Here is a 23,954-nt window from a genome sequence, read left to right as displayed (position 1 = left end):
GAGAGAAGAGTAGGAGGAGGAACTGATGAAGCGAGACTTGTTTGCGTCATCACGGTGCGCCAACGGGACAGTGGAGTGTAGTAGGTGTGTGGTGGGCGTGTGGTGGGCGTCCTGCTGTGTTCCGGTAGGCGTGACAGGTAAACGGCCTCCAGGTGCAAGACGACGCACTAATGCAGATGAACGAAGTGGATTTAGAGCGTGTGTGTGTGAGTGTGTGGGTGGATGTGGGTGGGTGGGTTGGTGGGTGGTTGGGTGTCTGTGCCTCGGTGAATATCCACAATTGCTGCTGTAATTAATATGTGGCGGCGCAGCATTCAGGTGTTCACAAGGTAATTGGTATGCATCCCTTTATTACCAACACTGTCCTTCCTTCCGCCTCAGAGTCAAATGCATGAAAATTGCCGCCTTTTACCCACAATCCCCGGGGCTGACTCTCTGGCTCTCTGGCTCTCTGTCTGGCTCAGGAACACACAACCTCCAGACTCGTATTTCTTATTATTATTCCCTGCATTTAGTGCCAAGGGAACCCATAATGTTGAGTTCATTATCACTCAACTCATTCACATCGACCACTTCTGCTCTCCCGCTTCCCCTTGCCCTCTCTCTCTCTCTCTCTTTCTCCTTTCCTTCGGGCGACGTGAAGTGCCCCGCCATGTCAAGCTATATTCAAGGCCACTGGTGTGTTTTGAGGCGGTAGATATGGATAATGGGGCATTTATTAAAGGAACGAGGCAGCTTGGAGGGCGTGAAGGGGAGATAGAGTCACCACCACGATGGCTGTGTTGATTGAGTGCTGTGTTACTTCCACCGCCATCAACACGAGTGGGAGTGACAGGCAGGGGAGGGAGTTTTGAGGCCTGTATTAGGTTTCAGAGGGATGGTAAGTGATTATGTGCCTGTTCTCCCTTGTGCTTGTGTTCTATTGTTCACTACTGGGCTTAAGTACTGGGCCGGATTCTCCTTCTCTGAGCGGTGAATGAAGGCTGGACGTGCTAAGCGGATTGGAGCGAGGGACTGGAATAGTGTCTGATGCCCTTACCGTGTGTGTGTGTGTGTGTGTGTGTGTGTGTGTGTGTGTGTGTGTGTGTTTACCGCAATTCCATACCACTGTTTATATTTCCCCTTGATCTTCGCCACTAAGACACCATTAACCACCATACCAGCACACCAGCACACCACCACACAAGCCCTTCCCGTCACCACACACTCCGGCATGCTAAGGTGATGGTGGCAGTGGTGGTGTGAGCCGAGCCAACCAGTGCCTGACCTACATTCTCTACCCCTCTCTAATGCTGCATATTTCCTCACCTTCCGCTCCCCTGCGCCTCAGAACGTGTTTAGCGGACATTTGCCTCACCATTGGCAGTCTGAACCTTTTCCTGCCGAGTCTCAGTGAACGTGGAGGCGACGAGATGGATGATGTACTGTGACGTAGAAAGGATGGCAAGTATGACGTGTTAGTAAATGTCACGCATGAGAGGTGACGTAGAAAGGTTAACGCGTTGAAGAAACCTTAAATTAGCAAGGGAAACGTAAAAAAAAAGTTACTGGATGACGTGGAAAGGGTGACAGGGTGACGTGTTAGTAAGGATGACGTAAGAAAGGTGACGTAGAAAGGGTAACGTGTTAAATAAGAGTGAAACTAGCAAGGGTGACGGAAAGCAAAGTGACGGTGGATGACGTGGAAAGGGTGAGGGCGAAAAAAAAGTGAAAATAGCAAGGGTGACGTAAAAAGAGTGACAATGACGTAGAAAGAGTGACATATTAAATAAGAGTAAAACTAGCAAGGGTGATGGAAAGAAAAGTAACTGTGGATGACGTAGAAAGGGTAACGCGTCAATAAGGGTGAAATAACAAGTGTGACATAAAAAGATGACGTAGAAAGGGTGACATATTAAATTAAAATGAAACTAACAAGGATGGTTGGAAAAAAAAAAAAAAACTGACTTTGGATGACGTGGATAGGATGACGTGTTAAAAAGGGTGAAATAGCAAGGGTGACGTAAGAAAAAGTGACATAGGGTGACGTAACAAGAGTGTGGTGACGGAAGTGACGCAAAAGACGAAGAGGATGTTGAGTAAATGTCATATATCGTCGTTATTTGCGTGTTTTGAGGCTTGTGTTTATCTTGCACTAAACTTGTGTTGTAACTAAACTTGTGTTGCAATAGGCAGTGTTTGAAATATGACTTAGAGAGAGAGAGAGAGAGAGAGAGAGAGAGAGAGAGAGAGAGAGAGAGAGAGAGAGAGAGAGAGAGAGAGAGAGAGAGAGAGAGAGAGAGAGAGAGAGAGAGAGAGAGAGAGAGAGAGAGAGAGAGAATGGTCTTAAAGGTCAGAGATGAGAGGGAATGGGATGAGTTATTTTGATATATATGACCATAGGGAGAAGGAAATGACTGGTGGTGGTGGTGGTGGTGTTGGTGGTGGAGGTGGTGGTGGTGGTCATTATGTGTATATTTTTTCCATTAGTGTCTTTATCTATTTATATTTCACACTGAGATCTTTTATTAACTTTCCCATTGACTTTATTGCATTGAAACTGTTATTAAGTATTTACTCCATTTCATTTAAATTTTAGTATCTTTTCAAGCCTCTCTTTAACTTTTAAGAAAAATAAAAACGAAGATTTTACCCATTTTTCTAATATATTTTTATCTCTGTTAGTATCACCTTTCATTCCTCTCTTTTTTTTATTTTATTATTTTTATTTTATTTATACCATGTGGACTTTTCACGGGAATTTATGGGCTAAAGGAGATACTTTTTAAGGTATCTCCTATCTCAAAGCTCATCCGCTAGGAAACCATTGCCCTAAGTGAGGAAGCCCAACCTACACTCGGACCATGGACAGGATTCGAACCCGTGTGCTTGGAGACCCCTCGGACCCCAAAGCACGCATGGTTCCACTTTATCAAACTCTCAAAACAACAACAACGAATACACTCACACCAATTTACAACCTTGTTTTTCTGTAATGTTGTGTTTTCTCCTTTTAGTGTCACCTTTCAAGTCTTTCTATATCTAACTCTTAATACAACAACGAACAAACAACTCAGATTATATATATTTTTTCCTAATCGTATATTCTTTCCCCCTGTTAGTATCAATTTTCATGCCTCTCTTTGTTCAACTCTTAAAACAACAACAAAAAATTACCCAGTCCAGATCATATTCTTTTCTACTATGTTTTATTTTATTATATTTTTTTTTTACTCCTGTTAGTATCACCTTTCATTCCTCTCTTTACTTAACTCTCACTCCAACAACAACAACAAAAAAAAAAGACCCAACGCAGATTAGAACTTTTTTCTAGTATATTTTTCACCCCTGTTTCATTTCTCTCTTCATCTAACTCTTATAACAGCAACAAAATATAACCCAGCACATATTATAACCTTTTTCTAGTATAAGTTTTTCATCCCTATTTCATTCCTCTCTTTATCTAACTCTCAAAACAACAAAAATATATGATCCAGCACAGATTATAACCTCATTTTTTTTTCTATTCGTTTATTTTTCTCCTGTTAATATCACTTTTAATTTCTCTCTTTACCTGACTCTCAAAACATCAACGAAAAGACCCAACCCAGATTATAAGCTTATTTTTTTTAATCGTATATTTTTCCTCCCCTGGTTATAAAGATTTAATGCAAGCAGGGGTCGGAGTGAGGTACTGGGGAGGGATCCTTTCAGAGGGCTATTTTTAACCCGTCTTTTCTTTCACTTCGTCAGCGTCGTCAAGCGTGGCAGTCTGTCCCTTGATGCTCGTTCACTGGCTTCTGCTTCCGCCGCGTTTGGTCGGGCATATTAAAAGAAAGACTGAGAGAGAGACAGAGATAGAGAAAGAGAGGGGGGGGTGGGGTAAGAGGTAAGAAAAAAAATAGACATCACAGCAGTTAACTTTTTTCTTTTTAGCATCCGTTATTTTTCTTTTTCGTGACATTCAGACAGGCCAGTGACGTCTCATCCTTTTCCTCTCCTTTTTTTTTTTTCCCCTCTTTGACGGAACTAGAAGTGGATTAATTGAATTGTGAAAGGTTTAATTGTGGCGCTGAATTTCTCCGGATCACGAGGGGAAACTCAGGAAAAAATCTGACTCACTTAGTACGAGGGAATATTCGTCTCTCTCTCTCTCTCTCTCTCTCTCTCTCTCTCTTCCTTTCTTTGGTAACTTTTTTGTGTGATGCGCGTGTCACAAAGGGAAAGATTAGCGGTGATCCGTAGTGATGTCAGTGTGGTGAAAGGGTGTGTGTGTTTTTTGTGTCCTTAGTGATGCGGTGATTTGTCGTGGCTCTGTGCGGCGCGTAGTGTGGTGAGGGCAGGAGTCATGCAGTGTGTGGGTCTTTAGGGGCCAGATTAGTGTGAACTGTGAATAATGTGCTTGTCTTTTGATTTTCCATTGCTTCAGCTTTTATTAAGGTGAGTTGTGGAACGTTGTTATTGTTTCCTTCGTGTGAGACGAAGTTTTTTTTTCGTTTTCAGAGAAATACCAGTTTTTTTTGTGTGTTTTTCAGCTAGAATTGCAGTTTTCTATTTATTTATTTATTTTCTTTTTTTTTGTTTTCAGAAGGTTACGAAATTCTTTTTTTTTTTATCCACAATTGCAGTTTATTTATTTGTTTATTTATTCATTTATTTGTTTATTTATTTTCAGAGGGCTACAAAATTGTTTTTCTAGAATTACACATTTTATTTATCTATTTATTTTCGAAGTTTTACGAAATTTTTTTGATCTAGAATTACGCAAAAGTTACATTAATTTTCTTGTTAATTTCTTTTTTGGTTTTTTATACTTAAAATGATACAAAACCTAAAACATACTTTTTAATGGACTTTTATCGTCTGTATGTAGACCCTAATAGTTGCTTAACCAATTATATGACAACTGATTCACAACTTATTATATCACACACAAAAACGTACTATTCGCCTATTTTTCCTGCCTTTTGTCATTGCATAGCGTTAAGGCTGGCAGTGTCTCATGTGGCTCCACCAATCCATTGAGTTATGTACTTCCCTATGCAATTTGAAAACTTTTCCAGCCACTTCAGGAAAGTTACGCCCCCACACTGGGTCCACTGTGAGAACCCAGCCATTAATTGTCCCCGCGGAGAGGTGGAAGGGAGAGAGGGAGAACTTTTGTCTTCCTATAAAGTCGCGAGAGGGAAAAATAACGGAAGGGAAGCGATGAGATGAGGGAGAGATGTGGAAAATACGGCGACAATTCAATTTGCAGTGCGAAGGAAACGAGAGAAGCTGAAGCAATACTCTATCATTTGTTCCCTGTTTCCCTTCCCTCTGGTACTGGGTGTTCGTATCGGCTGCTAAGCTCATGTGTCTCGTCGTGGTCTGATTTGGTGTGCTGGGAGAGAGAAGCGATCAGTAACAAATATTAGAGTCTTTTCTTGGTTGTTTCAGTCCATTATTTTCCTTCTTATTGATTTGTAGATATAGAAAACTACATAACTACTACTGTGACTACTTCTCCTAATACTACTGCTAATGTTAATGCTTTTACTACTACTACTACTACTACTACTACTACTACTACTACTACTACTACTACTACTACTACTACTACTACTACTGCTGATGCTTTTACTACTACTACTACTACTACTACTACTACTACTACTACTACTACCACCACCACTACCACTACCACTACTACTACTACTACTACTACTACTACTACTACTACTACTACTACTACTACTACTACTACTACTACTACTACTACTACTACTACTACTACTACTACTACTACTACTGGCTTCTCTTTTTTTAACATATTTTAAAAGGAAATAGCAAATCTGAGACCATTCTTCCTCCTCATTTGTACCCTTACACCGCCCTCCTCTATGTAGACAGATGCCACAGTGAAATGCGCAATAGTGAGGCGAAAGTGACCACTGGCACTGGCACTGGTGAGCACTTGACACACCTCAGGGCCGGCCATCGATACTCGGCCCCTTGTCTTTCTTTGTTGCGGCCCTTGATCCCTTAATTAAAATCCCCTGACATCCTTTCCATTCCCTCTGAGTAATATTGCATTAACTCCATTGCCAGGAAGACCATCCCTTGTTCATTTGCAGCCTTTAATTTCCTGGTACTAAAAGCGACACTAGTACTTGCTCTATAGGTGTGATATTAAGGTACTTCTCATCAGGATTATCGCCTTTCGTGTCTCACTCTCAAAGTTGACAAGGAGCCACGGATTTCTCTTGTCTTCTCATCCTCTCGCCAGATTTCAAGAGTGCGGATCGAAATTAATTGAACAGCTAAGAGAGGGAGAGCTGGAGTGTCGTGGGTGAGAGGGAGAGGACGAGGAGAGGTGGAGAGAGTGAGAGGTGACGTCAGCGAGTGAGAGCACGATAGGAGAGATCTGAGGAGAGGGAGTAAAAGGAGGACGAGGAGGAGGAGGAGGAGGAAGAGGAGGAGAAGGAGGAGGAGGAGGAATAAGATGAATATAAAAGAGAAGAAGGCTTTGGATTAGAGGATATATTGTTTCCAGGATTAAAAAGAAGCGTCATTTATTGAAGACTTTATGCAAGCTTTCATTTCTTTATGGATTGAAAGTTAAAGTAAGAGAAAGTTTATAAATATTGCCTTTTTAATCTCTTGTGACGCTGCATTTTATATTTTCAACTCCCTGTAACGCAAAATAATAACTAAAATCGCCTTGAACTTGTGTGTGTGTGTGTGTGAGAGAGAGAGAGAGAGAGAGAGAGAGAGAGAGAGAGAGAGAGAGAGAGCATTAGACAAAAAAAAAAAAGAATAAAGGTAAAACTGGTTATTTCTACTAAGTCCTTATTTATTTATCCTCTAGCGGTTCACTCAGTCAAGATCACAAAGAGATGAAGGTGAAGACACGGAACAGCTTATCTGAGTCAGGTGGCAGAGACAGATGGAAGGAAAGTGTAATGAATCGCCTTGGAAAACAAAAGAGGAGGAAAAAAGTAAAGAAAAAAAAAGATTCTCAAAAAAAATATTACTTTTCCCAAAATAATGATCTTGAGAAAGGGAATAAATGATAATTAAATAAGATAAATGATAAAAAAAATGATAAAAGAGAGAGAGAGAGAGAGAGAGAGAGAGAGAGAGAGAGAGAGAGAGAGAGAGAGAGAGATGAAATAATAAAGCGTTTCCTCGTCATTCTTTTTTTTTTTTTCTCAGTTTAGATTCATTCCTTGTTTTTCTCTATATATCTTTTATTTCTCTCCCTTCCTCCTCCCCTTTGCTTTCTCCCTTTTTATCGTTTCCTTTTCTTTCTTTCTATTTGCCGCTTTGTGAACTTTTCTTAAATATCACCTTTTATTTTCCATTTTCTGTTTGTTCTACTGTTTGTGCACAATTTTTTTACATCTATATTTTATTGTTATTGACTCTCTCTCTCTCTCTCTCTCTCTCTCTCTCTCTCTCTCTCTCTCTCTCTCTCTCTCTTATTCTCCTCCACATCACTTTTTTTCCTCACCTTCTTACTTTCATCACACATTTTATCCTTTTTATCCTTTTTTCATCAACTATTACCATTTCTCCTTCGTCAGCTACTTCTTCTGCTTCCCTTGATCCTGACGCGTCCCTGGAGGCTGTGTGAGAGGAACTGAAGGTGTGAGAGAACGTGGAGAGAAGAAAATCATATAATATTACCAAGAATTTCAGTGTTGCGATTGTAAAATGAAAGAATAGAGATGTTTGTTTATTCAATTTTTGCTGAGGAAGAAGAAGAAGAGGAGAAGAGTAAAGGAACAACAAACTGAAGACCAATTGCTTCTGACGAGGCTATTTGTGATAAAAGTACCGTATCTAATCTAGAGCAAGAGGTACAGAATAGTAAAAGCCAGAGATGATAGGAAGAGGAGAATGAATAAGGCCGGAGGTGCTGGAAAAGATGTAAGGAAGAAGACGAAGATGAGGAGGTGGAAGGGAACTGAGGTAGAATGGAGGAAGAGGAGGAGGGAAAGTCAGGAAACAAAGTTAGTAAAGTAGTTAAAAGGTGATTAAGAGGAAGAGAAAAAGTAGAGTAAGAGAAGGAAAAAAAAGAGGTATGAAAACGAAGAGGAGGAGAAGGAAGAGGAAAAGAAAAAAGGTAAGATTAGTATTTTGAGGAAACTACCATTACCCTTATGAGGAAGAGGAGGAGGAGGAGGAGGAGGAGGAGGAGGAGGAGGAGGAGGAGGAGGAGGAGGAAAGGAAAAAGAAAAGGCAAGAAGAGTAATAAGAAACTGCTATTACGCTGAGAGAGGGAGCTGGAGGAAGTAAGGTAGGAAGAGGAAGAGGAGAAGGAGGAGGAGAAAGGAAGAGGAGGAGCAGATCGAGAGGAAAAAAGAGGATTGAAGAAAAGTAATAAGAAACTGCCACGCTGAGAGTGAGGAGGAGGAGGAGGAGGAGGAGGAGGAGGAGGAGGAGGTGGAAAAGGAGAGAGAGAAGAAGGAGGAGGATGAGAGAAGGAGGAGAGGAAGAAATAAGGAAAAGTAGGAGGTAGAAACAGCCGTCACCGTAACGCCTCCTAACGATACAATTCATCACATTAGCGCCGCCCTTCGCTTCTTTGGGGACATCGAGAGCTGGACGTTCTTGCCTTCGTCAGCAGTTTTCGAATCTTTTATAATTACTCGAAGGGAGACACAGGGAAGGGTCATTTTTCCCCCTCGTGTCGTAATTGCATTCACTTGTGACACTAATCGCTTCCCCTTCGTCGATCTGAGCGAAGAGGGACATGTCTGGGTTCCTTGTGGGTGTTGGTTGTGTGTCTTCTCGCCTTACCTGCGTCTTAATTGATTTTTTTCTACCTATCTTTTAGTTCTACAGTCGCCTGAAAGGATTAAGCTGGTTAGAAATATCAGTGTATTTTCTTTTAATCCTTCTCTCTTCCTTACTTGTGCTCGGTGTTGTAGTGTCTTCCCGCCAGATTTACACATTTACACGTCATAATGATTTGTTTTAGCTCCTCTGTGGTATTTCCTTTAGTTCTACAGTCGCCTTCAAGAATTATACTGGCTAAAAACAGCACTATATGTTCTTTTTATGTTTTCTTTCCCTCCTTATCTACGTCACATTTATTTTTCTATCAACTCTGAGATATTTCCTTGAGTTCTACAGTTGTCTTCTAGAAATATACTTTCTAGAAATAGCAATATGTGTTCTTTTTATCTATTTCTTTTTCCTTGTGGGCGTTGGATGTGTCTCCCGCCTTACCTACGTCACAATTATTTTTAGTATCAACTGTGAGATATTTCCTTTAGTTCTTCATCTGCCTCCAAGGATTATACGGCCTAAAAACAGCAACATGTGTTCTTTCTATGGTTTCCTCCCTTTCTTGTGGGCGTTGTATGTGTATCTTCCCTCCTTACCTACGTCACATTTATTTTTTCTATCAACTCTGAGATATTTCCTTGTGTTCTACAGTCGCTCCTAGGATTATACTAGCTAAAAACAGCAATATATGTTCTTTATATCATTTTCTTTCTTCCTTGTGGGCGTTGGATGTGTGTCTCCTACATTACCTATGTCACAATTATTTTTTTCTATGAGCTCTAAGATATTTCCTTTATTTCTACAGTCGCCTCCAAAGGTAATATCGGCTAAACACAGCAATATATATTCTTTTAATCCTTTTCTTCCTTCCTTGTGGGCGTTGGATGTGTGTCTCCTGCATTACCTACGTCACAATTATTTTTTCTATCAACTCTGAGGTATTCACTTTAGTTCTACAATTGCCTCCAAGGAATATACTGGGTAAAAACAGCACTATATGATCTTCTTAATCCCTTCTTTCTTTCTTGTGGGCGGTGTTACTGTGTGCCATCCAGCTTAACCTACGTCACAATGATTTTTTTCTATGAACTCAGATATTTTCTTTAGGTTTACAGTCGCCTTCAAGGATTATACTGGTTAGAAAGAGTAATATATGTTCTTTATAACTCCTTTTTTCTTCCTTGTGGACGTTGGTTGTGTCTTTCCACCTTACCTACTTCATGGTATTCTTTCTAACTCCGTGACAATCTTGGGACCTGCTTTCGTGTGTCTCATATTCTTCCTTCATTTATTCTTCTATTTCTTACATCCTTCTTCATTTCCTCATTCCTTTTACCTTCTTTTTTACCTGTTTCTTTTCTTGATTTTCGGGTTAAACAATATTTCCTTTAGTTGTACAGTCGCCTCCGAAGATTATACTGGTTAGAAGCAGCAATGTATATTCCTTTTATTCCTTCTTTCCTGTAGATTTGTTTTATTTGTTAATCCTTGTATTACCATGACACGTTTTCATATTAATTCTGTTTATCATTTGGCGATTTTATGAAACTTTATAAACTCATGTGGAGGATTAAAATGGTGAGGACGTTGACCAATAATCTTCCGACCTCCATAGATCCTTTCTAATGTAAACAAAATTGTTTAGTCACACCCAAACTCACGGTAAAAATGCGTCTTAGTACTAAAAAGGTTAATTTGAGGTTTTCGGTTTTTTTTTCAGTCTCCCCTTTCCGAGTGTCTTAATTTGCTGTACTTTTCTTCTAATACTTTTAAACTAACTCCTTTTATTACTTCCCTTCACCACTACTGTACCTGTATAGTTAATTTATTAAGTTTATTTTTGTGTATTTTTTATCTTATTTCTACAATCTCACCAATCGTCAGTCGGCCTAACCATTTTATCGTTAAGTTGTAAATTGCCTCGTCTCCATTGCACGTTCGGTTTGGTTCAGCGAGGTCATGTGTGCTATCGACTATTGGTACCCGTTATCGGCGCCAGCCATGCCAGCAGATGTTATATTTACTGCAGCGATGCACTGCCGTAACTTTTGCCATCAACAACGCACATAAAGCAGGGGATTAATTGCATCACGGCACTCCCTCACCAGCCTCGCCTTGTATACGAGACTCGTGATTTGTGCCGCATTCGTCTAATTAAATTCCAGTGCGTAGGTATGCGTCTCTCAGGTGTCCAGCGCGGCACAGCACACCCTCCGCACACACACACAGCACTCACACAGCACACACACAGCACACCCATACATAGGCACGCATCCACGCAATACCCGAGTCATCCTGTCCAACACTACTCTTTATCCACTTACCTTTCCTTCCCTTCTCTTGCGCCACCCTAACCTAACTAACTTAACCTAACCTAATCTAACCTAACTTAGCCTAACATAACCTAACTTAACCTAAATTCACCTAACCTAACCTAACCTAACTCAACTTTAAAGTAACCAAGTCTAATCGAGTGTATCTTATTCTAACTTAGCGTAACTTAACTTAATCTTAATAAACCTGAGAAGCGCACCAACCAGAGAGAGAGAGAGAGAGAGAGAGAGAGAGAGAGAGAGAGAGAGAGAGAGAGAGAGAGAGAGAGGGAGGGAAGGAGAGAAGGGGGGGTAGAAAGAGGTAATGGCGTGGCAAGGCTTATGAAGACATGATACAAAAGCCACGCTGAGTTTCCATCACCGCCTGGAGGATGAGAGAGAGAGAGAGAGAGAGAGAGAGAGAGAGAGAGAGAGAGAGAGAGAGAGAGAGAGAGAGAGAGAGAGAGAGAGAGAGATAGGTGAAGTAAAAAAAAAAAGAGAGGAAAATAGAGTGAGCGGAGAAATGGTGTATTAGAGAAAGACTAAGAAATCATGAAAGTTAGGATCGGATTAGAGATGAGAGGAGAAAGGGGGAGAAATGCAGGAAAGAGATGAGAAACGAGTAAGGGAGAGAGATAACTTGTATGAAGAGGAAATTGAAGTGATTTATACCTAGAATGGAGAGACGAAAGATGAAAAATAAGGAGTAATAGGAAGCAGAAGAGACAAAATGGAAGAATAAGTGTGAGAATGTAGAAGGGAAAGTAAGGATAGAAAAAAATATATCAGAGAGAGAGAGAGAGAGAGAGAGAGAGAGAGAGAGAGAGAGAGAGAGAGAGAGAGAGAGAGAGAGAGAGCCAGGCAGACAGAAACCTTCAATACTAACAAGAAACATGAATGAAAAGAAAGCAAAGATACTAGAAACCACACAGAGAATCATGAAACAAGCCTCGAATTCCTATGAGAGTAACAAAAAAAAAAAAAAAAAAGGCCTCACTTCTAATCTTTGATCTTCGCTTTTGTAACAAGGAAGAATAAATAAAAGTATCGATTGGTAATGAAAAGGTGAAGACGAGTGAAGAGAGTGAAGAGAGTGAAGAGGGAGGAGCTTTAAAGAGAAGACGCCTTTAGGACACTGTTTACCTGTCAACGATCACCTTAGTCACCTGTAATCGAGCAAACACTGATCGTCTGGAATATTGTACCTGGGAAAATGTAGATGTTGCCAGCGCACCTTTTCTTCCCTAGTCGTACCTGTGTGATACCTGGTCTTTCTTACCTGTCTCATACGACTTGTGGAGTTGTCTTAGGTTGCTCTCTCTGGGAAATAAAGAATGGAATTAAGTTTTCTCTTTTAATGAATTTCTTAGATGTTTGTGAAATGTGGGAAGGAAAAAAATGATAACGCACTAAAGCTTTTAAATCTCAAGCGTGTTTTTATCATCACGTTCATTGCCACTTCAGTTTTTTTTTCCTTCTTTTTTTCCTCCGTTTTAAAGTTGGTAGTGTTAAGTGCTTGTGTTTATTGCGTGGTAAATCAAAAGTTGAGGTGTTTATCACTGCCATTAACACCACCTCCACCGCCACTACCACCGCCACTACCTCCACTACTACCACCACCACCACCACCACCACCACCACCACCACCACCACCACCACCACCACCACTACTGCTACTACCACTTTAAGGAAACAAAGAAGAAAATGTGAGAGAAATAGAGAGTAAGGGATAGAAAAGAGAAACGATAACGGAAATGAGTGAGGAAATCTTGTTATTATAGAATACCACCACCGCCACCACCACCACCACCACCACCACCACCACAAAATAGAAAAAAAAGAATACAAAAATCAAATTAAAAGGATTAAAAATAAAGCAGAAAAGAAAATAAACGAAACAAAAAGTAATGAAACACTCAATAATAAGAAAAACACGATTTAATCCCCACCACCACCACCACCACCACCACCACCACCGCCACCACCACCACCACCACCACCACCACCGTCGCAAAATTAGTGATGCTCGTGGACTCGTCTCTCCTGAGTAACATTAACCAGATCGATGCGTCACTTCCCCTTCTCCTGTAATACGATCAGCGAAGGGGGAGAGACAGGACGAGGAGGAAAGAAGGGAGGTAAAGGTGCGCTCTCTCTCTCTCTCTCTCTTGATGTCTACTTCCTCCTCCCTCCTTCTCCTCCTCCTCCTCCTCTTCCTCCTCCTCTTGAGTATTAGCGAACATTTCACACCTTTTACCACTAATTGGAAACTCGTCCCTCTTATCTACTTATTAGGCAGCGAGAAGAGAGAGAGAGAGAGAGAGAGAGAGAGAGAGAGAGAGAGAGAGAGAGAGAGAGAGAGAGATTTACATAACTTCACCCAGTAATACGTATCCCAGCCACAAAGGTCATTTTAAGGTCTCTGTAAGGTAGTCTTAACATTACATTAACTGCGCCGAAGCCACAACAGCACGTGGCGGCTCAGTACTAGTGTAGGTTTGGGTAATTTGTAGCAGCATGTATTTCACTAAGCCAGGATCGTTGGAGAGAAGGAAATGTTGTCTATCTTTCTTTGTATATCAGAGAAAACTATGAATTTCCTCCTGATTCTGTTTCAGGGATGCTTAAAACTCAACTCTGTTTCTTTCTCCTTCGTTTAACTTAAAATGAGGAAAAGGATAGCATAGTAAAGGCTTTTCTTTACCCACATCATCTCTCCCTCTGAAGCTTGAGAAAAGACGCGTTTTTCTGTACTAATGTACTATAAGTTCATGTGGAAGGTGAGAAGTAGCGTGGTGTATTGGTTTACAGAAATATATCTAAAGGGTAGTAAAAAAACACTGTATTTCCTCTTGGATCTATTTCATGAATGGTTATTATAATATGTTTGTTTCTTCTCGGCTGTCTGGTTTGAGAGAAGACAATATGATCTACTTTTACTCTAATGTTAACGAAAATATTCATGATTTTTTTTTTGTATATGAAAGAAAACCATACATTTTCTTTTAGTTGCACACTCAAATCTTATGTCTTTGTTTCTTTTTTCTCTGTCTTCCTTGTCTGAGAGAAGCAAATGGCTCATATTCCTTTACTTTTACTATTTTCAGAAAGCTTTAGTTGAAGTGACGCGGATTTTTAAGGAAGTTTCTGTAATTCTAGCTGTATGTTAACAAATTTTCTGCATTATCAACAAGAACAATACTCTTGAAAACTCAGCTAATCGTCTCTGTAGTCTTTGGAAATGCTCGCGGTGAGAGGGGGAAGCGTTTCTTAATACTATAATTTTACTGATGTATAAAAAGAAAAATTACATCTCTTCCTAGTTCAGTTTTAATGACGCTCATATCCCACGCCTTTGTTTCTTGTTCTCTCTATCTTCCTGGTGTGAGAGAAGCAAATGTCACGTGCTATTATTGGTATATAGGAAAAAAATGCTGTATATCCCTAATTCTGTTTCAACAACGCTCAAAATTCCACGCCTTTGTTTCTCGTTTTCTATCGTTTGGTGTGAGAGACGAAAAATATCACCTACTTTTATTGGTGTATGTATGAAAAAATGCTGTATTTCCTCTTAGTTATATTTAAAAAACACTCAATTCCCAAGCTTTTATTTCCTGTTCTTTATCTTCCTGGTGTGAGAAAAGCAAATATCACGTACTCTTATTGGTATATAGGAGAACAATGCTGTATATCCTCTTAGTTCTTTTTAACAACGCTTAAATCACACGCCTTTGTTTCCTGTTTTCTATCTTCCTGGTTTGAGAGAAGTAAACATCACCTACTTCTATTGGTATATATAGGAAATAAAATGTTTCCTCTTAGTCCTTTTTCAACAACGTTTAAATCCCACGCCTTTTTTTTATACCATGTGGGCTTTTTCACAAGAATTTATGTGTTAAAGGAGGTAAGTTTTTGGCTACCTCCTATTTTTGCGTCCTGTTCTTTAGTTTCTTGGATTCTGTATTCGTAAGGAGTTTAAATATTTGAGAACGTGATTATTTTACCCGCAGAGGCGACGGTGCTTGTCTCATGAGAATTAGGTTTGGTTCTTTTTAATCTCCGGTCGTAAGTTTTGTGTGGGAATGGTTTGGTATTCTCCGGAGCCACCTCGCCCTCACCGGATTCCAGTTCATGCTGTACCGGGAACTCCTTATGTGTTCCTCGTGCATTCCTTGTGCTTTTTGTTTGTCTTGCTTATGTGTTGTTATTGGTTTTTATTCTTTTGTTGGTGTTGTTGTTGGTGGTGGTGGTGTGGTGGTGGTGGTGGTGGTGGTGGTGGTGGTGGTGTTGTTGTTGGTGGTGGTGGTGTTGTTTTTAGTCTTCTAGTTCTTGTTTTTGTTCTTGTTTTTTTTTTCTTCTGTTTATGTTTCTGTTTCTCCTTTTGCTTTTCTTCTTCTTCTTCTTCTTCTTCTTCTTCTTCTTCTTCTTCTTCTCTATCTACTGTACTTCTCCTCCTTCTCCTCCTCCTCCTGAACAAATGAACAAAATATGAAGAACATTCAGGAAAATAAAACGAAAAAAAATCAATCAGAGAGAGAGAGAGAGAGAGAGAGAGAGAGAGAGAGAGAGAGAGAGAGGGGGGATATTGCTAGTGGTTGTGAGTGCGGCGGTTATGAGGCGAGACCAGAGACATTTACCGTGCAAGGAAATTACTATGAGATAAATGCTCCATAAAATTTAAGGGAAAGTGGGTCGCGAGAATTAGACGCGCGGATGAATAACGATTAAGTGAAGTGATATATCGTGGAAATTATCGAAAAAAATATATATATACTTGCACAGACGCCATTTTGAAACACAGGTATCTTTAATATTATGGAGAATTTAACTTGTTTTTCTTGTTCAGTTATTTCCATTTTTGTGTGTTTTTTTCCCCTCGTTCTTGATATTTTGGAAAACCTGATTTGTATTTTTCTCCTCATATTTCTTTTCCTTCTCTCTTTTCCTCTCTCAATCTTTCATTCGTAAAGTTTTCCAGCAGTAAATCTTTCGTTCCCTTGTTCTTTTTCTTTTCCTCCTCCTCCTCCTTCTCCTCTTCCTTCTCCTCCTCCTCCTTCTCCTCCTCCTCCTCCTCTTCCTTCTCCTCCTCCTCCTCCTCCTCCTCCTCCTCCTCCTCCTCCTCCTCCTCCTCCTCCTCCTCCTCCTCCTCCTCCTCCTCCTCCTCCTCCTCCTCCTCCTCCTCCTCCTCCTCCTCCTCCTCTTTCCCAGTAACACCTGTAACCTGAGAGGACGAAGGGGAAAATGCACAAGATAATGAAGGAGATGGTGATAATGATGGTGATTTTTTCGTGTCGACTTTAATGGTGATACTACTACTACTACTACTACTACACTACTTTTACTACTACTATTTCTACTACTACTACTATTTCTGCTGCTGGAGATTGTGATTTTTTCCTTCTCATGGAAGAAAAATTCGTGAATAGTGAGGCGGAAAATAAGGAAGGAAATGATTAAGGGTCTGATTGTCTCTCCTCCTCCTCCTCCTCCTCCTCCTCCTCCTCCTCCTCCTCCATCCTCTTCCTCCTATTCGATTCTCATCTTCCTCCTCCTGCACATCCTTTTCTCTTTTCTCTTTTCTCTATTTCTCTTTTTTATCCTCTTCCTGTTTCCGTCTTAAGGTCTCGACTCCCCAAACCTTCCTTTTGTCTTCCCGTCCTTCCTTCCTTTCGTCTTCCCGTCCTACCTTTCTTTCTCTTCCCTTCCTAATTTCCTTTCGTCCTCCCGTTCTTCTGACCTTCCTTTCTATTCCCCCTTCGTCTTTCTATCCTTCCTACCTTCCTTTCATCGTCCCGTCCTTCCTTTCGTCTTCCCGTCCTTCCTTTCCTCTTCTCGTCCTTTCTTTCGTCTTCCCGTCTTTCCGTTCCTTCTTCTAGTCTTTCCTTACGTCTTCCCGTCCTATCTTCCTTTCGTCTTCCTGTCCTTCTTTCTATTCGTCTTCCCGTCCTACCTTACGTTCTATTTCCTTTCCTACTTTCCTTCGCCCTCCCGTTCTTCTGACCTTCCTTTTTCTTCCTCTTTCATCTTCCCGTCCTTCCTACCTTTCTTTTTCTTCCATCAACCGCCGTACTTCCTTCCACCGCTGCGATATACAGGGGACGCGGCAGCTTTAATCTTCCCGCCAAGACGCCTCAGAGGACTCAACGTGACCTGCGAAGCCACAAGGTCAAGGTCACAGAGGCGCCCTTGTTGACCTGAGGGAGGAAATTTACAGCGGAATGAAATCGCATGCCGGGGAAATGGAATGTGTTTTTCTCCTTTTTTTCTTTTTTTTCTTTTTCCCTCTTCTGGTTCGTGTTTGGTAGTTTGTTGTTCGTGTTTCTCTCTCTCTCTCTCTCTTCTCAGTTTATTCATGTGTGTGTCGTGTTTGTTTTCTTTTCGTCCGTCTGTCTGTCCGTGTGTCAACTATTGATGGACACACGAAGAGAAACTCAAGAGAATACAAGAAGGGAAAGAAAACGTGTTACTCTTTATAGAAAACGAAAATTACATGGGACACTAAAGAAGAATGGAAATAAAAAGAGATTGTGACTATTTTATGTATCTAGACGAAGCAAATAGAAATGACGGAAATGAAATGGGTGAATGAGAAAAAAAGGTGGAAATTATGGTCAATATTCACAAATTCGAGACGCAAAGAAGAAAGAGGGATTAAAAGCAAACAAAAGATAGAGAATGAAATAAAAGGCGACAGATAAACAAAGAGATAAAAGAAGGATTAGGGAAAGAAGAGAAGCATAAGATGGAAGAAGGAGGGAAGGAGAAAGAGGAACGAAATACTGTATAGAAAACTAATTAAAGAAAAAAATAAAAGATCAGCCGATTAAAAAGAGGAAGGAAATAAAGGATACTGGAAAAGAGAAGGGAAAAGAGATAAAAGAGAAAGAAAAAGATGGAGGTAAACTAGAAAATAAAGAAACAAAAGTGGATAAGAGGAGAAGGAAACGTGATTAAGGAAATGGAAATAAGACAAGAACTAAAAGATAAAAAGAAAAGAAAACAAGAAAAAGACAGACTGGATTCACGTTATAGGAATCTTATAATCATCACTATTATATTCTTCTTCTTCTTCTTCTTCTTCTTCTTCTTCTTCTTCTTCTTCTTCTTCTGTCTGCTCTAAAGTGGCTCCCGGGTCTCATTCTAAATAGTACCCGGAGGAATACTTGGTTGTCATATTTGCAGGAAAACCGTAAGCTATTATTATTTCTCACATAAAATCAATTGTATCATCAATAAGCTCCAGTATGTTTGGTACCCAGGAGCCACTTCAGAGTAGACAGACTATGCTTGTTTGGCGACGCAGTACCTGAAGGCAGCGCAGAGGCTTCACCTTTCTCACCTGATGGCGGGGCGCGGCAGGTAATGGGGTTAAGGATGCAGTGTGAGGACGGTGACTCGCTGCTTTCAAGACGCCACCACGCTGCACCATAACGCCACTATTCAGAAACTGTTCTCTCTCTCTCTCTCTCTCTCTCTCTCTCTCTCTCTCTCTCTCTCTCTCACCTCGACTGTTAAGCCATTCTCAAGAACGTTTTTCCTGTAATTGATGTCAAAATCTTGTTAATCTATCTCTAGTATCATGAAAAAACAACTTTAACAGCCACTGTCATAGCAAATGTTCTCAAGAGGATTTGTCCTGTTAATAATACAAAAACCTTGTTAATCTTTCACTGGTATAAAAAAAAATATCTTAACCCATTAAGTACTGGGACGCATTTTTACCTTGAGTTTAGTGCACGATTAGACCATTTTATTGACATTAGCAAGGGTCTACGGAGGTCACATAATTAATGGCTAATCTTCGCTATTCTAATCCCCCACATAAGTTTCTGAAGCTGTATAAAATCATCATAGTAACCAAAATCAATAAGGAATCGTGTCATGGTACTGAAGAGATTAATAACTCGTGTCACATCAACTAGAACCTTTTGGAAGTAGTGTTGGTGTAGGAAATACATTCTGAAGAGCATTTTCCCTGTTAATAACGTAGAAATCTTGTTAATATGTCAATAGTATCATAAAAAAACCAACCTTAATAACCCGTGTCACATCAGCTAGAACCCTTTGGAGGCAGAAGAGGTGCGGCACAGAATAAAGGGTGTCGCAGCGCCTTGGATCAATGAATTCTTGTGGTTTCGGAGGCAGTGTTCAGATGGGATTAATTGTTCTTTGTCCGCGTTGCTCCTGATAGTGTTGCTGTATAATGGTTATCCTCCATTTCCATCACAACAGAGATACAAGAGAGGAATGGATGGAGAGATGAGAAAGGAAGAGAAACAATATCGTAGAAAGAAGAGGAAGTGATGCTATATTACATGAGTGAGGAGGAAGGAGGAAAGAGAGAAGGGAAATTGGTATGATGGAGGAGAAGGAGGAAATATAGTATTGTAGAGAGGTGAGGAGGGGAAAAAGAAGGAAAATAAGTGTGTACATCACCTAAGAACGTAGCATACAGAAAGAGGAGGAAGTGGTAATGTATTGCGTGAGTGAGGAGGAGAGAGGAAAGAGGGAAGGGAAAGTGGTATGGTGGAGGGGGAGGAGGAGGAATAGGATATATAGTGTTGTAGAGGGTGAGGAGGGAAAAGAGGAGGGAAAGCCTGTATGTCACCTAAGAACGTTACGTAAGGAAGCTGCAAGACACGCTGAGGCTTACACGTGACTCTCTGTTTCCAAAGATCTTCCAGCTCGCAGTAGATGAAACAAAGGGCGGTGTCGCTTCCCTGGCGGTTGCAGAAAGGGGAGAGAATCAGGCAGTTGACTCACTAACTTGTGGTTCTTGGTTTTAGGGGAGGTTTATAGCCATCTTTTGATATCCCTCCAAAAGATAATGTTTGCTGAAGTCGATTCTTGAGAAACTTGGAGAGATGCCATTGCTTTTTCCTATTTCTCTCCCTTTTCTTCTTTCCTTCCCCTCATCCCTATCTCTCTCCTTCATTCCTCATCTCATTCTCTTCTTTTTTTCATATATCTTCCTATTATATGCTATATCTTCTCTCTTTTTTCTTTTAATCCATTTTACTTCTTTATTTTCTTTCTTTCCCTTTATTCTTACTTCACTCTTTCCCCATTCCTCTCTCTGTCCTCTTTTTACATCTATCTATTTTATGCTATATCTCCTTTCTTTCTTCTCTTCGATTCATCCTTACTTCTGTTTCCTTTCCTCTTTCCCTTCTCTTACTCCTACCTTTTCATTACTTTCCCTTTATCCCTCCCCTCCTTTCATTTATACCTGCCATTTTATCCCCCATTCTCTTTTTCTTTTCCTATTTTCTCTCTTATCCCTCCTTTCACCTTCTTTTAGTCTCCTCTCCATTCCTCTTTCTCGTCCTCCTCTCCTTCCTAATCCCTTACCCCCAATTTCTACCAACTTCGTTCCTCCTCCTTCTGTTCTTGCCTGGCCCCACTTCTCCCTCCTGCTCCTCCACTCTCCCACAACCCCCCAAAGCCGGAGGGACAAGGCGAAGGCATGAATATCTTAAGCTTGTTTACTCAGGCAGTCACACATAACGGCACCTTTCCTCCTCCTCCTCCTGGTCCTCCTCCTCCTCCTCCTCCTCCTCCGCCTCCGCCTCCGCCTCCGCCTCAGCCTCAGCCTCTGCCTTCTCTTGCTCATCCACATCCTCATCCTCCTTCTTTAGACTCACACAGCCTTACACACACACACACACACACACACACACACACACACACACACACACGCACACGAAGAAAGGTGAGTGTAGGCGTATCCTCGTGTGTGTGTGTGTGTGTGTGTGTGTGTGTGGACAAGATCTTTCCTCTTTAATCGCTGGAATCCACAAATAAGTTACGTTTCTGCTTCAGGTTGTGTTGATAAGACTCGGCGGAAACTCAGTGAATAAGTTGAATGAAATGTTTCACTGGCCTGAGATTCAACAAAAAAGTTTTAAATACCGGGAGAGGGAAAACACGAACGAAAAAGGGAGAGGAGGAGGAGGAGGAACAGGAGGAGGAAGAGCAGGAATAGGAATATGAAAGGAGAATATGATGGTTTCTAGTGTTTCAATCATTTTTATTTTGTACTTTGAATATTGCTACTTTTAATTATAGCGTTATTTATTTACATTTTTTATCTTTTTTTTTGTTGATGTTAGTTAATTGTAATTGTTTTGAGGAATTACAAGTCTCTATTTTGTCTTGTATTTCTAGTTTACATTGCAACTCTGTTCTTTATTGTATGATTCCATTTGGTTCTATTCTAAGTGTTTGAGGCATTAAATTCTTCAAATTCGTGGAGTAAATCCCTGTGCTTGAGTGTTATAATACTTTCACTCATCCAGCAAACAATCCTAATCTTAATCTTAACAAAATTCTATCCTCTACGATTCCATATAAACAAAACTCAAGCTTTATACTTAAAAACATCCTCAGTTAACATAGACTCGGTTCCATCTCGCGTCTGAGGTTTCGAAGCAGGTACTTGGATCAGTGGGTCGTGTCGGGTAAGCGCTTCGTGAACCAGTTTGCCTCCACCTGTAATGGACGCCAGTCAATTAAGTTCCCCGTACGAAGCTCACCGTGACTTTGGGTACGACTTGTATTATTCCACTAAGCCTTGGAACCCGTGACTTGTGAAGAGGAGGAGGAGGAGGAGGAGGAGGAAGGGGGGGAGTAGTGGGAGGCGTGGAGCAGCATCGACCACCCCTCCCCTCCGCCTCCTCGCCTCTATTCACCAGCGGCTCAGACTCCACACATATTTGCAGGATGTATTCTCTGCCTCACTTCCTCGGGTTTATATCTTGAGACTGCTGCTTTTGATGGTGCCAGCAGTAGTAGTAGTAGTAGTAGTAGTAGTAGTAGTAGTAGTAGTAGCAGTAGAGTTAAGGAAATCTATGCCTTTTTTAATTTTCTATCTTCTTTCAATTCAAGGCATAAATATTCTAAATCATTCAGAAAGAGGAAGATGAAAACACCTCAAATTATGCATTAGCCAACTCAAATTACTTTTTTTTCCCCATTATATCTTCATGGAGCCGGAATTAATTGGACTTTTGCAGTTTTTATCCTCTAACCGGTCTCCTCCACACACCATTATTATTATTATTATTATTATTATTATTATTATTATTATTAGTAGTAGTAGTAGTAGTAGTAGTTCTCACCTTCAGGTTAAAAGACAGGTGTTGAATGTTTTTCCTTTTTTCCCTTTCCTTTTTCCCTCGTTTTTTTTCCACTTTTGTGTGTGTGTATGTGTGTGTCAGCTCCAGGAGTCATGAGGTGCCATATTTAAAGGGAACAGCAAAGAAAACGAGGTGGGAGGCAGTGGGGAAGAAGAGCAAGGAGAATGGGAAGAAGTAGTGGAGGAGAAGCAAGGGAGAAGGGAAGGGAGAGAAGAGGAGAGGAGAGGAGAGGAGGGGAGAGGAGGGGGGAGAGAGGAGGCTGAAGTAATGATATTGGGAAGAAAGAAAATACTGAAGTGAAAAAAAAAAGTTGATAAAAAGAGACTTAATAACGAAAATGGAGGAAGCTTCTGATGAAAAAAAAAAAACACTAATGAAAGTAAGCCTAAAACTGTGTTCCCTTTATCCCTTAAGTACCGAGACTACCTTTTTCTGGAGTGTAAAGTAACCAGGCGACGTGTGGTTAAATATTCACCATAACTTTCTTTTCTACACGAGCTACAGCGGTGTTTTGTACCATATAACGTCTGGTACGGTGCGCTGTCTGGTACGGTGTGGTGTTTGTTACGGTGCGCTGTCTGGTACGCTGTGGTGTTTGGTACGGTGCGCTGTCTGGTACGATGCTGTGTTTAGTACGCTGCGCTGTCTGGTACGGTGCGCTCCTTGGTACAGTGCCCTCTTTGATACGGTGCGCTATTTGGTACGGTGCGCTCCTTGGTACAGTGCCCTCTTTGATACGGTGCGCTTTTTGGTACGGTGCGCTCCTTGGTACTGTGCGCTCTTTGATACGGTGCGCTATTTGGTACGGTGCGCTCCTTGGTACAGTGCGCTCTTTGATACGGTGCGCTATTTGGTACGGTGCGCTCCTTGGTACAGTGCCCTCTTTGATACGGTGCGCTATTTGGTACGGTGAGCTCCTTGGTACAGTGCGCTCTTTGGTACGGTGCGCTATTTGGTACAGTACGCTGCCTTGCTCCCTACCTAGTGTTGTGTTCTGCCTTACGTCCTCTTATCTACCCGGGACTCTCACTTCCCAGGTTGTGTGATGTGACGGGCAGCTGAGCGGAGGACTTACTTTTGAGAAGAAACGCTTAAATGAAAAAGAATACCGCACTTGATTAAACTTTTGGACTATATACTTTCATACTTCCATTACACAAGGGAATACAAAGGAGGAACAAACAGCTGATCTACAGGCAGCTGAGCGGAGGACTTACTTTTGAGGCGAAACGATTAGATTAGTGGAAAAGAATACTGCACTTGAATTAAACTTTTGAACTGTATACTTCCACAAGGGAATACAAAGGAGCAAATAAAATACACCTGATGCATTAGCTAAGGTGTTTATATATTTTTCTGCGTGTTAAATTATCATCCACATTTAGTACCTGTCTTAATTTGTGTTGGTTGTGTTGCAGGTACCTGGTGCTCGAACATGTCTCAGGTGGGGAACTCTTCGACTACCTCGTCAAGAAGGGGAGGTTAACACCGAAGGAGGCGCGCAGGTTCTTCAGACAAATCATCTCGGCCTTAGACTTCTGCCACAGCCACTCTATATGGTAAGAAATTTGGGGATTACTGGTAAGGCTTCACTGTGAGTCTTCATATTCTTCTGTAGCCACTCTGTGTGATGAACCCCTAGCTCCTTAATCCCTTTAATACTGGGACGCATTTTTACCTTGAGTTTGGGCATGATTAGACGATTATATTGACATTAGGAGGTGTTTATGGAGATCACATTAACTGC

General features: G+C 41.0%; 1 protein-coding gene across 1 annotated transcript in view; it reads left to right on the top strand.

Moving 5' to 3' along the window:
• The window catches only part of LOC123510626 (serine/threonine-protein kinase BRSK2-like), a 168,040-nt gene that overhangs the window by 128,776 nt on the left and 15,310 nt on the right, over nucleotides 1-23,954 (top strand). Inside the window, 1 exon segment of the mRNA XM_045265911.1 lies at nucleotides 23,626-23,766. Within this exon segment, the coding sequence (XP_045121846.1) occupies nucleotides 23,626-23,766 (141 nt within the window).

The sequence above is a fragment of the Portunus trituberculatus genome, chromosome 29, assembly GCF_017591435.1.
Source record: "Portunus trituberculatus isolate SZX2019 chromosome 29, ASM1759143v1, whole genome shotgun sequence".
Classification (NCBI taxonomy): Eukaryota; Metazoa; Arthropoda; class Malacostraca; order Decapoda; family Portunidae; genus Portunus; species Portunus trituberculatus.
The sequence above is the reverse complement of the archived record's forward strand: the minus strand, read 5'-3'. Positions and strand labels throughout refer to the sequence as shown.